At 38.7% G+C, this 18,062-nt stretch overlaps 1 protein-coding gene across 38 annotated transcripts in view; it reads right to left on the bottom strand.

The window, feature by feature from the left end:
• The window catches only part of ARHGEF28 (Rho guanine nucleotide exchange factor 28), a 115,879-nt gene that overhangs the window by 38,279 nt on the left and 59,538 nt on the right, over nucleotides 1-18,062 (bottom strand). For 17 of the 38 annotated variants that reach the window (XM_086866703.1, XM_086866712.1, XM_086866701.1 and 14 more), the window contains 11 exons: nucleotides 14,624-14,754; nucleotides 11,942-12,210; nucleotides 9,349-9,493; nucleotides 7,867-7,978; nucleotides 6,031-6,070; nucleotides 5,381-5,504; nucleotides 3,936-4,068; nucleotides 3,524-3,579; nucleotides 1,807-1,858; nucleotides 970-1,114; nucleotides 740-861 (listed from right to left, as the gene is read on the bottom strand). In XM_086866703.1, coding sequence (XP_086722829.1) covers nucleotides 740-861; nucleotides 970-1,114; nucleotides 1,807-1,858; nucleotides 3,524-3,579; nucleotides 3,936-4,068; nucleotides 5,381-5,504; nucleotides 6,031-6,070; nucleotides 7,867-7,978; nucleotides 9,349-9,493; nucleotides 11,942-12,210; nucleotides 14,624-14,674 — 1,249 coding nt within the window. In that variant the 5' untranslated portion in view covers nucleotides 14,675-14,754. Of the gene's footprint in view, nucleotides 1-739; nucleotides 862-969; nucleotides 1,115-1,806; nucleotides 1,859-3,523; nucleotides 3,580-3,935; nucleotides 4,069-5,380; nucleotides 5,505-5,997; nucleotides 6,071-7,866; nucleotides 7,979-9,348; nucleotides 9,494-11,941; nucleotides 12,211-14,623; nucleotides 14,755-18,062 lie in introns of all 38 variants that reach the window. The other 21 variants (XM_086866716.1, XM_086866717.1, XM_086866722.1 and 18 more) reach the window with 3 other exon arrangements.

Genomic DNA, 18,062 nt, shown 5'->3' with positions numbered 1-18,062 from the left:
CTACTACTGTGAAGGTTGCCAGATGTCAATAGTATTACCAAAGTGTTGAGATGTTTTTGTGACAGAAGGGGAGGAGAATAGGAAAAAATCACTCCTCTTTCCTCAGATTAAATCCTTTTGTAACTCTTTGCTTGAAGAAATCTTTGAAAATCTAAAAATAATATTCAACATTTCAAAAATCAGATGACCAGTGAGTGGTATGTGCAGCATTCTATGTGAGTGAATACCCTTCAGCTTTCAAATTCAGTCTCACACCTAGCTACAGAAAAAAATCTATTTCTATTTGCTTCATAAGGCCATGTAGCTATTGTAAACACACAGCTCACCAGCAGGAGTTCAGAATTTGGGCTGCTGAGGAATACAAGTGTTGCAGGTTTACAGTTTGCAGTGGACACTGTCAACAGAGTCAACCAGATGAGTGTAAAAGAAAAGTGGATTACTGTTCTGTTTCTGCAAGGATACAAAGTGCATTTATCCTGGTTACTTTAAAGTGGTAACGACATACTAAAATATTCTGAAAAGTTATAGAATAGATAGTTACAAGGAAGAAAGAAAAAAATCTCTTTTAAGAATAATGTGTTTGATTTCATCATTTTAATGAGGGATATGATTGTAATTTTTAAAAACGAGTACTATTCTGTGAGAAGATGAAGTATCTTCCAAAATCAGCTAAGGAGGTTATCTGGCTCTCACTTTCCAATACCAACTATAAGATGCAACATCTGTGCAATATTCTCACCTTCCATCATAAAAGCATCCATTGAAGAAAAGGTCTGTAATGCTTGTAACATCTCTTCAGACTGTGACTTGGACTTCCAGCTGCCAGTCTCAGGGTCTTGTTCAGAAAATTGTGTCACTCTTCTACAGCAGAAATAAAAAAAAATAAAAAAAACCCCACATTTATTTAACGGTTTAAATTTTCCTAGAAATGCTGAAGGATGTATTTAGCATAGCCTATTGGCTTTCTACCTTTCCAAACCAGCACTGGGGACACTTTTGGACAAGAGGTAGGGTGGTAAGGCATCTCTCTTTCCAGAAGATAGACCAGTAGGCACAGAAAAAGAAGGATGCACTGGGCATAGCACCATCTGTGAAATGTCTCCAGGCAGGGAATCTGTGAGGCAAAGCACAACACAGCGTTTTGACAAACAGTGAGTTTGTTTGACAGAGTATGTCATCAACAGCACACTGACACCGAGAAATGGTATCTGGTGCTCATATTGACCTACACCAAGCATCAAGGATGTCCACTTGCCACAGTACATGACCTTGGCACAAGATTCTCTCACAGATAATAATATTTTAATAAATATTATAATATTAATTACCATATTAATTATTCTAATATATTGCATTATAATGCATAATAATATTATAAATTATATTATAATAATAAATAATATTATATTATAATAATAAATAATAATATTTTTTATTTATGAAATAAGCCTGTAGGCAATGCAGAATAGCACCAGAGTGGCTATCATTTGATAAGAAAATAATCTCAAATCATACGTCCTCTGTAGGTGTGTAAATTCTTGTGCACAAGAGAAATGACATAGAAGAACTGACTACTTTTTTTTTTTTCACTGAAAATATTGTAAATTCACACTCATTTTAGTAGAGGATGAGTTTATTCAACAGTGATCTCTCAAAAAATTCCATTATATTAGAGACACACACCCTTTCTTACAGATCCTGAAACGAAAATTAAAAAGAGAAATCACATGAGAAAGTTCATGCTGTCAGTCCCATGATTTTTAATCAAGGCCTACCTTAGAAATGCTAGGTTTATACCTAACTTACTTGTTACACCAACTTGGAGCTTGTTTTTATTATGGGATTTCTCCTGGGATTTCTGAAAAAAGAAGAATTTTTTTAAATCACATAGCTGATAATATACTTAACAGCAAGTCAGTAACTCATTCACATACACCATCACACAAGGGCTACATGGAAGTGGTCCTTAATTATGGTACTAATTCCTTCCAATAACCAATTTTATTAGTTACTGATCGATAATAATATTCAAAGTAGCTTACTATTTGTACTACAATACAAAATTATTCATTACATTATTATGTTACAACATTCTACTTTCTCTATATGAGTATTGCCTGCAAGGGCTGCAAGAAAAGGGCTTTATACTCAAAAAAGATCAAAGCATTTGTATCAGTACACTATCTGAAGCATGGGTGCCAGAGGCAGAACCACTCCCCCTTCCAAAGTGGGCTTTGCAAAAGTGAAAAATCTGTACCAAAACTTGCTCTGCTAAGGCATATATTTCAGGTGGGTCAGTGAACATTTCCTGCACTTCACTCTTGCTGAGATGAGTTGGGGGCTCTTTTCTCCTCTTGCAAATAACCCATTATCCCCAAGAACCAAAGCTGTCAGTTCAGCAGTCATAATGTCTAAAGTTTCCCAGAAATCAGTGCAAGACCTTGATGTGAAAATTATAAACAAAACGAAACACACTTGATTTATGTACAGTTTAAGGCTTGTTTACACTAAAGAACCAGTATGGAATCATGATCTCCTTGAAAGCCACCATGTTGCAAAACCCAGCTACACCAGAACGACACGCTCCACTAATCTGAAAAATGACCTGCATGAATGTGGCACCTCTTCAAGCCCCATTTTATTTCTTGAGGGCAGTAGCCTTACACATCGGGTTTTCAAGATTATGTCTTTGTTATGATAACCTCACCATGCATGCATTCCTTCTTAACAGTTAAGGTAGTATCCATCAGCTCTGGTGCTGGTTTTGCCCTGCTCAGAAGCAGCTGAACACTAGGAGCAATTGCCTAGGCAGGCAGATATGGAGTCACCTCCTCCAGAGATTTTCCAGAATGGATGAAACAAGCATCTGCCCAAATTGTTACCTAGAAGTGAGCCTGCCCAAGGGTGAGGATGTGGATGAAGTCACCTGCCAGAGATTCTTTTACCTCTGCTCTCCATTATTCCAAATATATGGAATACCCCCCAGTACACAAGGGTTCTTTCTCTCCTGAGTTTGGAGAAGCCTTTCTTTTCAATCTGTTCGGTAACCCTCAAGGTACACCATTTCAAAATCTGAGCTTGCAACCCTTCAAAATATTAGGATATTAGGAAAAAGATCTTTATGGAAGGAGTGACAAAGTGCTGGAATTGTCTGGCCAGGGAGATGGTGGAATCGCCATCCCTGGATGTATTAAAAAAAAGACTGGACATGGCACTCAGTGCCATGGTTTAGTTGAGGCCTTAGGGGATGTGTTGGACTTGATGGTCTTGATGTCTTCCAACCTAGTGATTCTGTGAAAAATATAAATGTTTCTTGAAACTCATTTTTGACCCCCTACTAAAAACTGTTATGCAAGCACAGTGTTTGCTCTGTTGCTCACATTAGCCATTCTGACACCCTTGCAGCCCTTCGCTCACAGGCACAGGGTCTGGGCAGTCTCTGTCTATCTTGTGTTTTCCTTCATCATGTTTCTGGCCCCTTGGAAAGCAAGTATGCTCTAGTAAGATCAGTGTAGGAGGTTACCTTGGTGCACACAGGAGCACAGTCCTTGCAGCTTTTATGCACAATCACACTGCAATCTGAAAGAGAAGGTACGTTTCAAAGCCTGGCACCAAACAGGGTCCCCAGTCTGCAGAAAATGTACTCTGATGCTTCAGCATTCCCTTTTTCAGGTTCACTTACTAAAGTAATCCTTAGGATTCTTTGATGTACAGATCCAGACTAGAAGGAAGTTTCTGCATAAAGTGCTAGGGCTAGGAGATCAATGAGGTTCTTTCTGAATCTGTTACCTGCTATCCTTCCTCCCTCTCCCTTGTCAACCTCAGCTCATTACATAAAGCAGGAACATCCAAACGTAGACAAGATTTCAAACAACACACTGAACCAGGATGTCAGAGCACTGTAAATTTACATGTAAAAGCCAGCAGCTACTTACAAGAGCACTGCAGTGACTCCTTTCCTAGGAGGGCCTTTTCACAGACCATACATGGGATAAATCCTGGGAAAGTCCCATATGTAAAACTGTGCCTTGTTGATTTCTCCTTATCTTTGGTATCTTTGTGTTTTGTCTTCATCCCCAAGAACAGAGGCAGGAAAATACATAAATAAACAAATACATAAATAAATAGGATATAGCTATTAAATCTTGAAAACAATAAAATATTCCTTTATATGACCAAATTATTCTAGAATATTTAATCCCTGTCTTGGAAGAGTTGCAACAGAATACTGCACTCTTACACCCAATACAGCTGAAGCCCTGAAATCATACAGGCATTGATTTTACTGGCAGCTAGGCTTGGAAGCATTATCAGGGAAGACTGACAGAAGCTCGTTTAAAAATCTATGGAAAGAGAAGGGACAGGAAACAAAATTCAAGAAGTGCTGTTGATTCACTGCACACATGTGTATCAATGCCTACATCCTCTACACATATGTATGGATACAGCTGTATACAGCTCATGCCCCTGCAGATAAAGGTACAGTTAGGCAAATTTAGACAAGTTGTCTTTAGATCTTAGAAGACATTAGAAACATCATATTTTTAATGAGTGCTAAAAGATTTGATAGATTTTGCATCTTCTTCCAGTACCCTTGTTGGCATAACTATACATACAGCTTATAGTTACTGACAGTTATATTTCAGGAGAACACACAGACACATATGTTCCTGGCTGGTTCTGACACTCCTGAAGGACCACCACCCCAGACAAACCCCTTCACGTCCATGCGCACGAGGATGTCCTGGGGCACAGGAGGACGTACCAGGGAGCCTGCAAAACCGCCAAAAGGCCACCCAGAAAGAGCACGTAGGCCAAGCCTGTCTTTCAAGCTGCTAACTGATGCCATTCATCTAAAATTAAGATGTCTTAGAATTAAACCACAGTGTTGTAATCTACCTTCTGTAGTAGGCCTGTTTGACTCTGCAGGACTCAAATCTTAAACTCTTTAACACTAAGCAGTGTTTATTCATGCAAGGAGTCCCATTAACTTCAAATAAGGCAAATTCAAATAATTATACCCTAATGTAGAAGTTTACACACTCAATTACTTTTTGAGAACAATTCCAAGAACAGGCCCGTATCTCTTCATTTTATTAAACAAAGAAAATATTTCCTAAATATAATTCATCCATTTAAATGTTGGCTAAATCCCCAAACAGAATTGCTAATGGCATCAAAGGAAAGCTGGTTTTTAATACAGGGTTACCTGCATATGTTTTAAATTTAAAAAAAGAAAAGTGAAAATAGTCTTCCTATGACTTTTGTGGTTTTGTGATAAATAATTTATCTTTACATGAAAATTTAGCTTCCATCTATAATTCATTTAATTACAGTGACATAATCATACATAACAATATGGATATAAATCCCAAATTACCTTGCATTTATTCCTTGTGCTAGTCATCCTGTTCATCAGAAAGCTGAAAGTCCGACTCACTTTATATTTTTCAGACTCATTTTTTGAGGGTACAGCATATTTATTCCATTCTTCTTCCTGAATCCTAAAATAGAGACCAGTGAAAAAATGTTCCTCGTTCCACTGGCAACATTCCTTTAATTAACAATTAGCAGAATCTGGACAGTGCTTGTTTCACCTAACATTTACAATTGCATGCTTTGTTGTGGATTTAACACATTACCAAAAAGATTGCTATCCCTTTATGAAAATAACACTTGCCAAGGAGCGCTCTGCGTGTGCAACGTGTAACGAGCTTGCCTAGATGGTATCAAAAGCCAATCAAACCACTGCAGAGGTTTGGACATTCCCGCAGTGGACAGGAGTCCCAGGAGGAGACAGGAGCCCATCCCTACTTTGTGCATCCCACAGTAAATCCCAGCTGCAGGATGTGTGCAGTGGGAGCTGGGTTGAGCTTGGTACTCGGTTTAACCATGAGCTCACAGAAGCCATGGGCCTCCACACAGCTGCTCAAAGCCCACATCCCACAGGGGGTCTCTTTCCCCAGCTGGCTCCCTAGATGTCATTCTTGCACAGACCTGCTCCCGGCTCTCCGCGACACACGCCCGTACCTTTGCTCCCGGGACTGCTCGGCCAGGCTGTACGCCCGCTCTGCAAGACACAAACAGCCACAGGGCACTGGGATCGCAAGGTCATCAGGTTGATTTGAAGCTCCTAACCTCCACCAGGCCATAAGCTTACCATCAAGGGTTTGCAATGTCATTTGAAAATTAGGAAGGCAAAAACATACGTACACTAGAAACAGCTTTTTCTAGGTAAAGAGCACTTCCTGCTAAGCTTTCAGTTGACAGGATCTGCCAGAACAGAGAAGGGTATCACTGAATGCCAGTCTCTGCAAACTGACTGCTTTTAAGAATAGCAAAAATAATTTATTTTGTTTTTCCTAACAACACGGACTCAAATGACTCACCCTTCATTCTGTTTTTTACATAATTCCCATAATTAATGAATGTCATAATGAATAGACATTCTTCTATTTGAATTCTTCTATTTGCAATTTCTTCTTTCATCTTATGCAGCTTTATCTATCACAAAAAATTTAAATCCTTCTACATAAGGAAGAAGAGTACTACTCTAAGTACTGCCTAGGATGTGTTATGTGCTACAAATTTGTATCTTCTACAATTCTACCATCCTCTACACAGATGACTCAGATACTACACAGATGAAAAGGAGATACTTTTCACAAACTCTCTAAAAACAAAAATAAAAGATAACTCAGCTGGATTGTTTTGGAGAAAATAAGCCAAAAATTCAGAGAACATTACCATTTTCAAATTAAAAGCCACTCCCTTTTGCAGACATTTTTAGCAAAACTACCGCAGGTATGGTTCAGAAAGATAAACACTTGCCAAAGTCAAATCTCCAGACTGTGATTTCTTTGAATTTAGATACAGGCTTAAACACCCTTTGTTGAATCAGCATCCCTTCACACAACTGTAGACATCAGGTTAGCAAGAGTTAAGAGTATTTACCAAAGAAGCAGCAAAACAAAAAGGGCATTTCAATTAATTGTCAGGCACGACCTGTGCCACAGGCTGCTTCTGTAAGAAAACAATGCCGTATATCCATGAGAGATGAAGACAGAAATGCAAAACAGAGCTGGGACACTGACTCAGAAAGTTTAAGGGCCTGGAGGGGGATGGACCACTGTTCATGAGCACACCATCTACACAGCAGGTACAAATTCTTTACTGTTCTTTACAGCCTGGTAATACCCTCTCCAAAAAAAAGCAGGTAGTACGTTTTAGACCTGAGCATATTGCGGGTGTTTTTTAAGTGAGGTGAGGTGTATGAAAACTGTATGTATTTCATACTTTGAATGATTTTCAAATATAACCCATACCCTCACTGAGAAAAGCGTGTGTTGCCTTCTAAACATGAAACTATGTGTCTGGAAATACAGCATGTCAGAAACAAGCCATTAAAAATTACAAGCTTCTTGCAGAGATATCTCTGACTCCACTTGAGGAAGTGGGTGGGTTTTGCTTCCCACCTGTGTTTCAGAGATTCCCGAGGATCTGTGGGAAGCTGGAACCATCTGTCCTCTTTGATGCCTCTTCTGTGTCATCCTGAGCTTCCTCCTGGTCTCTGTCAGACACTTTAGCAGGAGGCTAGGGTAAGGATCTTCTAAAAAGAGGATTACTGCCCTTGTCTGCATTTGTTTTGGTGGCTACTGCCCTCCGAGTTTGTACGCCCTCTCAAGATCAGTGGCTGTATCACTGGCATGACGAGGGCATGACAGGGCTGTAGATGGGAGAGAATGGAGGGATGATGGTAGGGCTACCTGAAGGCTACCAAGCACACACGCTGCTGGGCTCTGTTCCGCCACCAGCACTGGGCCTGAAGCAGGCCGGTATTGAATAACACAAAGCCAGAGAACTGACCTCCATTTGAATCCCCAACTGCAAAGTCCTGAGGAACACGAGTTCTTCCTACCAAACCTTTGGGTGAGGAGCAGGAATAGGAGCGTGACCGAATCCCAGGCACTGTGCATTCCTATGAGAAATTGCAGCAAACAAAACCTTGTATCATTTTGATGACACAATTGGTTGCATCAGCAACAGAAACAAAATAAATCAGGAACAGCTCATATAATTTTCTTGGCTTCAAGTTGAATTTTTTGACAACTTTATCTGAATTTTTTGGAAGTCTGTCATATTTCCACCATGATAAATTTTTATTCTGCTACAGGAAATAAGTGGTGGGTGCAAATCAGACTAAGAGACTTATATTATATATACGAATATATAATATATATTTTATATATATATTTATATATATATATTTAAGAATATAAAGCTTATATTCTTCTCCAATCTGGTAACAGGTGACATCCACACAGTATTGTTGGCCATTACTTTTGATGACCAAGCTATCTTCCTTTACCAAGAAAGGGATTAATCTTAGTACTTTAATACTTCAAGAACATTTCATGAAGACTTTGGCCATGCCTTAGTAATTACTGATGTCAGAGTTTCCAGAGAAAGGAGTTGATCTCTTTCTCTTTTCTTTATGTTGTTTTTTGCTTTTTTTCATCAGTATTGTATTTGAAAACATTTTCCAGTCACCAAATATCTCAACAGTAAGACTTGAAAGGAAATCCCCTAATTTTTGAGATATCATCCATACGTCATACAGACTATTCCTAAAACTCCTCTAAAGTGCGTACCTTATTGTTTTTTAAATTAACCCTACCATAATTTATGTTTGTGCTGAACTCTTTTTCTCCCTTCATATAATCATTTGCTGAAGGCCAGATAAAATTCTACAGTGGCAACAAGTGCATCTAAAAAACCATTTAAAAGAATTTCTGCAAACAAGAAATAATTCTGCGTATGTGACTGAAGATCTCAGAAATGGAACCATGGTCTAATGAAAATTAATGTAGAACAGGATACTTCAGAAAACCACAGCAAAGATATTTACATTGATCAGTGGACACCCCAACTGAATTTTCCTGAGTTTAGAAATTGTTTTAAAATGGGCAGCAAGGCAGTTTTACACTTTACAAAGCATTTACTCTTACACATAACTAGAGCTGGTTAAACATTTTCTCACTAAATATATTTTGGTTAAAAAATGCTTATTCACTGGACCTGAAATACTTCCCTTGAAACACTTCTGGTAAATGGTGTGTTTTTTAAAGCTGAGGCAAATCTCTGATGGATATGTACTTTCCATGGCTGCTGCCCAGCCCAACCACATCTGGGGAGTTCCAGCTTCACAACTCAATGTGCATGGTCTCTAGAGAAACTAGCACTGCCCACTGGGAACTAATCTTTCCCCTTCACATTCAGATGTTTCTCGCATAGTTTCAGTGATTTACTTAAAAGGAAAGCAATTCAAACCAAGACAGGATCAAATACCTTGGGCTGCAGACTGGTAGGTAAGTCCGGTCCGTCTCTGCTAGAAGCCATGGCCTCTGAAGAGCTGAGGGAAAGGTAGTGAGCATGGGATCTGTCTGGCACACCTCCACTTCCAATGTCTACTTCAAGGTTATCAAGACTTGAACTGAAGAAGACAACAGTCTTTAACTTCCCTGAATTCCTCATAGAAATTCATTTCAACCTTAGTGCAATAAGCAAAGATTCGGCTGAATCCTCTGAAGAGTGACAAAATGCCATGATTGTGTCAGGTAAACCATGGCCTGAGGCCTCTCTCAGGTCTGCAGTCACCTGGCCAAGGTTCTCAGTCCTCTTTCCAGGACCCCTCTGACGCAGCCTCACGGATCTGCACTGCAGATATCCGCATCACCCACGATCACGCACACTCCCACCACAGCCAGACACCTCTGGATCTTGACTTTTAGACACATGTTCAGCATCTCCCAAAAAATGAGAGTTTGCGTTCCACACATAAAAGTGTCTCGCTACAAAGGAAAAAAGGAGAGCTAGCACAATAAGTGGAACTGAGAGAACTACCTCAGATGTCAGTATCAAGTCGAGTGGGTGTAGATGGGTATTATGTGCATGTGTGCCTTTGGAAGATACCACATGGCTGCCCGCAGACATATTTTCATCTACATCTGTGACTTCATGACAGAAGATTGAAGAGAAAAACACCAAGAAGAGATCAAGGAGGGTCTTGAAATAGTTTATAAGGTCCAGTTCTAAAGATAAACATTTAAAAACATAGCGAGCAACAAGCAGACTGAAAAATCTCTGGCTAAATCAATATGTCAAACACGTAAAGATTATTTTATTGGCAAGGGTTCCTGAGCAAGAGAGCACTCAGGCTGCTCAGCAGTACCATATTTTTCCAGGATGAATCTTGTTACCTGCAAGAGCAAGTTCATGGTCTCTTCATCAGAGTGACTGGAAGGAATGGTTGACTGCTCACAATAACATTCCAGCCTTACAACATAAAACTTTAAATTATGTGTGGTATTTCTAAATAGCCAGAGTTCCTACCAGGGATAATAGCACAAAAATTCCTTCACACACCACTACTTTTTTGAGGCACAAATCTATCGCTACTGTCTGAAACTACTTCCTTATTACAGTTCTGGAGACAATATTTTGCAATGTTTCTGAGTAATAACCCACATGACATCTCAGAAACAAGTTATATTAATACATTATCAGTTACTGTTACACGTTAAAACAGAAAAAGCCATGTCAACAGACAAGTATCCATGACTTACTGTGGCAACTTCTCCAGGGAACTTTTCAGACATAAAAAGCTGGTTTAAAAATAGAATTACATACTACTAGTCCTATTTTATGTGTAAAATCTGGATCACTTATATATGTCATATGACATATTAAGGCAAGTCACACGTCTCTGAAAATTTATATACACTCCTGAAGTTCTCATACAGGTGCCTAATCAAGGTCCTAAAAAGGGTGGGACAATCTAAAAATATACAGGATAAAAATGTTTCTTACTAGAGGAAGATTGTAGTATTCTACATGACATTCCTACCGTTAGCAAGAAAACAAACAAAAACACAAACAAAAACACCAAAAAAAGGATTGTGAAAGAAAAACTCCGTCTGACATTTATTATATTATCTGTGTTAAGGATTTCTCCTAGTGGGACTTCATAAGACTTTGCATAAGAAAGTCAAAATTAAGGTAGAAAAATGTTATTGCCCACTTTAAATGATAATTGGCTGACCCTTCTCCTCCTTACTGTTTCTACATAGGTCTGATGCTCTACCTCCAACTACTCCTAATACCCTTCAAAGGTGGAAGCAAGATTCAGATTTCCTTCTGAGTAAGAAGGAATCTCATTTATTCGGAGAAGCAGTAAAACCTCTTCATCAAGGAATTCATTGTTAAATTGTTTAATTTTAAAATTAATTGTTAGAAACCTATTTTTAATGACCAAAATTGCGGTTCCATCTTAAAAATTCCATTTCTGAAGGCATTTGGAGAAGGGTCTTCAGACAAATGGCAGCAAACCTTGCATGCCAGCAATAGAGAAGAAAACAGTCTGAAAACAGTGCAGCTAGACTCTGCAACGAATCTTTTGAGATAAGAAATACCTAAGCAATCAGGAATAACACAGTCCTTCTACAGGCCTATTTAAAGACTTGAAAGATTCCCAGAGACTTCAACAGATTTTTGACTATTTTCTTAATGGAAAATATAACAGGAGAACCATAGTGAAATTCTGCTGTCTGTCAAAAATGCCACAATGGCAGTGACAGTGAAGACCTGATACTTTTTGCTTTATTTTGCAAAGAGTATTTGCATACTTTTTATAAAGGTACAAAATTATCCACTTACATTCAAAATACATTTACTAAGAAGACACTTTTATGTGTTAGAAATGTCTTCATGGCTATTTTATGAAAACAGATTTAATAATCTGTTTAATAATCTACAATAAATATTGGTGATGAAAAACAGAGTTTTCACCCTAATAATATTCAGATTCTGCTTCACCTTTTTAAACAAAAGGTGCTTATAAAAAAATCCTTATTCTGGCCATAGCATCAAGCCAATTCCATACCTTCTTTTCCTGTCAGCATAAAGCTGGCCCCGATCCTTAATAAATCCATGGGTCTTGAATGGAAGATATGAATCTGCTCCATAGAGATGAGAAGCTGAAATGGCATTTTCTTCTTTTTTTACTGGCTTCTGACTTTCTTCATTTGGGAGATACATAAACTGATCACTCCCCTCAAGGGAGGGAGAGGAAGAGCTCTTAGCCATTGGGACAGAGTTGGTGGGATTCAGACACATTTCACTACTGACACCATCTCCATGAATGTCTCCAGCCTGCAGGTGAAAAATGAGTGCTGGTAAAAGGCAACAACAAGACATGTTATCAGGAAGCAAGGACCTAAGAAGTTTGCCATTTTATTTATGGCTATATGTTTTGTGAGCTTTTTTCCCTATTACTTTCTACACCACATGAATTTAAGGCAATTTGACTAAGAGATTCTAGACTTTGCTTTATTTTTTTCCCTAATTAGAGCAGCAATGAATTGGTATTTCCAAGTCTACTGAATTTCTCATTCATATTTATACCTTTTATTAAATGTACTGATACATATATTTATCGATTTTATTAAAAACTACCCTTGAGTTGAGCAAAAAATATGAATAATACATTAGCGTGAAAGACATATGGAAGAGAATTCATTGCATTAAATTGTGCAATTTAATTTGGAAAAAATCAGCCTACACATCATGCACTTTTAAGTTTTCAGCACCAGTTTCCTAAGCTTTGAGATAAATATACATGACCTGGAACAGAGTTTCTCACGGAGAGGAAGGGAAGGGACTCTTACTTTTTGCCATTAAGCAATTTAGGGCCTGAAGAACCTCTCCTTCTGCACAAAGACAGGAATGAATTTGGGAATTCTATTTTCTCAGGTACAGGGATGAGGATTTAGACTCTAGTCACAAATAATTATTTGAATTCTCATCAGAAGATACTACAATACAGTTCACTGTTGGTCTTTTATCTAGAGGCAACAGTCATGTAATTAGATACTGAATAATATTTAAAAGACACATTGCAAATTAAAACACTCAATCTCCAAAAAGCACCTGTATAAAAGCAAGAATAAAGGAAGAATTGCAAGCATCTCCAAAGCCGTGGTCTTTCTGATTGTTGACTTCCTCTTTTCCAATTCCTCTTGAGATGTGCTTTCATCCCCATCCTAATTTTATTTTTCTTAGTAAAAGACAGGAAGAACTGCTGGCATTTTTACAGCAGCCCACATTTGCATTCAAAGACACAGCACATGCAAGTCTGGAAATACTTCTGCTGCACTGTGCACATGACATGCAGGAAGGAAAAATGCTTTTCCCAGGTCTTATGCAGCTGTTCCTCCCTGAAAAGTTATTCCTGTCTGGGCAGTGTTCCTCCTCAGCACCAGAGGGACCTTCTCCAGCAGCCACTCTGGCTCCTGCTGAGTGGTGCTTGAGGGAGAATTTGGCCCCAATCAGCAATTTTAAAAAGTTGAATGTGGCCACAGACTGAGCAAAGGTTAGCAACCCAAGATGAAGGGCCCCTGAGCAATACACTGGGGTAACATCTCAATCTGTGATGGAGATGCAGTTCTGCAGCTCTGTCCTTCCAATCTCGATATTGTTCAAATCGAGGGTTCAAAGACTGTACTTTATAGTCCCCTGACAGCTGCTCACTCATGGGTCATTATTGAATACATTCATCTCTTACAGTCATCTGTAATACCTATCACATCTCTTCAGTGCATTTTGAACACACTCAGCCTCTGACTTAAACTTCCATCTCAGCTGTCACATGAACTGGATCTGAAGTGGATGCAGTGGGTGAAGTGTTTCAGGGAATGGGGTAGGGGCAGGCAGGAGGCAAAGAAAGGGGGGAAAAAATAATATCTCTGACTTCTGACATTATCTGATAATTTCTTACTCCTAAATTCCAGCTTTCAGACACGGGAGAGCACAGAGCAGGTTACAAATAAATAAATACATCAGTCACTTAAAGCATCACTGAAAAGTAGCTACACACCACCAGAAGCTGGTATCTGTTTAGATAGACACAGCTAACAGTCACGTGTTGTGACTAGTCAGACTCCTGACCCCAGCCTAAATAATGGTATCTGAGTGTGACCATGGGGGAAAGATTCCAGGTGCAACACAATGATGTAAAATATAATTTGGTATGGACACTTCAGGTCGTCTCCAGTGTCGGTGACAAATGAGAAATGACAATACTAGTCAGGATCTCCAATATCAAAATGTTCCATGACAGCTGTAGGACATCAACTTCACCTTTTCATCAATATCTTGTTTTTGTTGAGTCTGTAAGCTTTACTTTGAACTTATAATTAACTTCTGAAATTATGCAACAAATTTGTCTGTACTGTGAGTGAACATAGAATTCAGAAATCTGAAGTGCACACAAGCACTGCAAACGTTTCTCAGAAAGAAGCACACAAAAGAGACAGTAACACCTGCCTTAGAGTTCTTCCTGCAGGCTAGGGAGAATAATTCCTATAATTTACTGAATGTGTTAAAGGAGACCTCATAAAAAGGTTACAAAGTATAGCTGGAAAGAGTAAGATATTAGTTGTTTTAATTCATAATTTTATGAATTGACAGCACACCACTGCTGACAGATTCAGAAGATCCAACTATCATGCAAACAATTTAACAGAAGATGAAGAAAAATTAGTCAGAAGTTCAAATAAAAGCTTACTTGGTCCACTACCATGCAATTTGCATATACTTCATCACTTCCACTCAGCATGGGAGAAAGTCTGGTTGCAGCAAAGAAAGTAGGGGGAGACTTCAATTTTCTAAGAACATCAAGGGTAGAGTGTCTGTGCTCTGGAAAAAAAAAAAAAAAATGGGAAATTTGCCATTAAATCTCAAACCATTTCCTTCTCATGTACATATACTACCATAAAAATGGAAAAGTTAAGTATTAAGCACCAAATCTAAGCATTACAATTTGAGTAATATTTGTGCAACCTCACCAAAATATGCTCATTTCATAACTGCCCAAAATTTGCTATATGTTCCAGGAAACCTATAGCTGACAAAGACTCTCAAGGGTACCACAGAATCATTCATGTAACTAAAAATAAATGTTCCTGTATCTTGGTTAGCAAAAGCTTCTATTTTCCACCTAAACTAGAACTTTGCAGAGATTTGTGGTTGCAGAAGAACACGGGACAATATTTATGGGCTGAGAAGAATTATACACGATTCTGCCTATACATTAAATACCTGTCATCTGATACATTAAGAAAATGAAATACTGTTCAATTGCAGTCAAATAATGATTCTCCTAAAGCATTCTACAGACTTAATTTACCTAGCCACATAAATACTAATCTTAAAGCAAGAAATCAGATTACTGATCTTAAAACAAAACCAACTAAACAAACAAAAAAACCCAATAAAATTGCAAAAGGGATATAAATAAAATATCAGTAATACTGCCTTTACAGAGTGACAGCCATCAAGCAAGACTTGATCCATGAATGGAGTGTTTAGGATGAATATAGCATCTGATCTGCTCTTGACCAGTTTTACCAGAAATCATTAACAGAAATCCAGAGTTTAGTTTGCAGAAGTGTGCTCATGACTAAAACACTAAACAGACTGGATGGGCTGTGTATTCTATGCCTTTGAGCAGCAAAACTCCTATCCTGCAGGCCCACTTCTCTTAAAGCTGGCTGTAAGAACGAAGAGCACATACCAGGTCCAGCAGTGGAGTTGGATTATCTTCTCAATGTAAAACAGGTAAAATTTAACAAAGCAGAAACCAGGTTTGTTGTAGACTGTGTGAAAACAGGCTAAAAATAAATCACTGTTGTAAAGTAGTTTTCCTTAAAATGTAAGTCAAACATTGCCATTGGAAGTGAATGGAGACACACTAGCAGAAGAATGATGTGATAGAGGAAACTATTTCACCCAGCAAAATATCCAAAATCAAACCACTCAATAAATTTAATTTGAGCTTGTCTTTTATTGAATATTATGTTTTAAATCTTTTTTATGTTGCATCAGAAATTTATTTTTGACAGAGGTGTAAAGGAAAAGATACCACTAAAGACTTTCCCTACACTGTATTAATAAAGCAGCATAACTGCTTTTGTAAAGCCACAGAGCCATATAGCATGGTTTGTGTTGAAAGAGAAGTCCAACCTCCCAGCCATGCCCAGGGACGTCTTTCATTAGATCAGACTGCTCAAAGCCCATCCAAGATGCTTATAGGCATTAGACTGCAAGAAAATTCATAATGAAAAATTACAGCTGGATTAGAAACAACACTTGTTAAGGTCTGGTGCATTTGTTGCTTTGAAAAAAAGAAGTCCCAGACCACTGCCAAATTTGCAATGATACACCACAGCTTTTATTTAAGATGCTATCTCATAAAGCCTAAGAACAGTAGCCTCTATACTCAGAGAAAGATGGAAATTCCCATTTAGAAATGGCACACTATAAGTATTTGGTTTCAAATCCTGGCAGGCCTTGTGGGATCTCATACCATTAAAACATCCTTACACATCTTATTTTGTTTCTCTGTCCTGCAAGAATTTTAACATGATTTTAGTGACTGTCATATTGAGAACTGTTGAAGCTGCAAACCATTTCCTTTGGGATCTGACAAGATCCCAAAACCTTTGTTTATAAATAATATAAAAGCATTTTATACGTTTTCTACAGCAGCTCATCAAACTCTGGCAGTTTATGTCATATGGAAATGTGATTTGGCAAAATTGGCAGTACTTTCTTGTGGCAAATAAAGCTTTCCCAGGGTTTGTCTTAAACCAACAACCAGGCAAAAAAGTGTCAGACGCTCCATTTCTTCTTGTTACTATGTGTATTACCTTCCCCAGCCTGCACTCCATCTCGTATATAAACCCGCTGGGTACAGCAGGCAAGGTACACCTCCTGTGCTAGGCTGGCAAAGGCTCAACACACACTTCTGAAAAACAGCTCAGGCATCAGGGATTCCCACATCACAGTGTAAACCTGAGCCTAAAAAGTCAGTTTCTTGACTTCAGCAATAGTTCCCACTGCTGGGGTGCAGAAACCTCCAAGATGAGAGGGCACATGCGTACAACTCAAACACTGAGAGACAGACAGCTCCAGAGCCAGCCAAGGACTGTCAGTAATGACATGCTGTGAGAAGGAATAGGATGTGGCTCAAGAGGCAGGGCAGCACTTTTCTGGGGCAAACGTCCTGCTTCTGGATCCTGGAGATAAGAACAGCACAATGCAGCTCAAATGCAGGAATGAGGTCAAGAAGTAGGCATGGACTGTAGGGGAGGGGTCAAGACCACCCAAGACCCCCAAAGCCCTCTGACTCAGTTCCAGAAAAGTCTAGAAAATTGGACAGTACATGAAAACTCATTTTCATGAAAAACTCATTTGTATAGAAAGCAAGAAACTTAGCTCCAGGCTAAGTGAAAAAAACTATCTAAAATAAAAAAACTATCTAAATAAACATACTCCTCCAAAGCTGGGCTGTACATGAGCCCTGGGACCCTAAACACTCAACTAGCTGGATTGACATTGAAGCCAGGACTAGTGATCTCCCTTTCTTCCTCTCTACCCCTCTTTAATACATCTCCCTGTCTCTCTCTTCTCTTTCAACCCACCTCTTTACACAAAACCCACTGCTGTGTGCTTACAGCAGGACATTAGGAAATACTTCATAACAATTTCCATGCCACGTTGTAATTTACTACTAAAATTTTGTAAGTTTTTGTGGACTCTCTGGCTTTTGTCATTCATTTTGAGCATGAGCATCTACCTTGGGTGATTTCTTCCCCTTCAGGGTGGGATGTCACATGGGGTCTTCAGAGTCACTTTAGTGGACTGCACATCCCAAACCAGAAAGAACCCAAATCCCCCTTCTAATAACACGTTGCATTATTTTAAAATTCTGTACAAGAGTAACAACCAAAGTAACAAATTCTGGAGAAAGACGCTGCAAATACAAGCTATAACAGAGTATGCTACCTGCAGTAGCTTTGGCCTGTAAACCTTTATTAATGATTCCCATTAAATGCCATATATTTTCCTGGAGATGCTCCAGTTATTCTGTTGTTAAATGTGACATGACTAAATAAATTTTCATTGGTGTTTTAAATGGTAACAAATTATTCCAGGCTTCACAG

The sequence above is a fragment of the Cyanistes caeruleus genome, chromosome Z (genome assembly GCF_971803275.1).
Source record: "Cyanistes caeruleus chromosome Z, bCyaCae1.hap1.1, whole genome shotgun sequence".
NCBI lineage: Eukaryota > Metazoa > Chordata > Aves > Passeriformes > Paridae > Cyanistes > Cyanistes caeruleus.
Note: the sequence above shows the minus strand (reverse complement) of the source record. Positions and strands in the feature narration are given on the sequence as shown.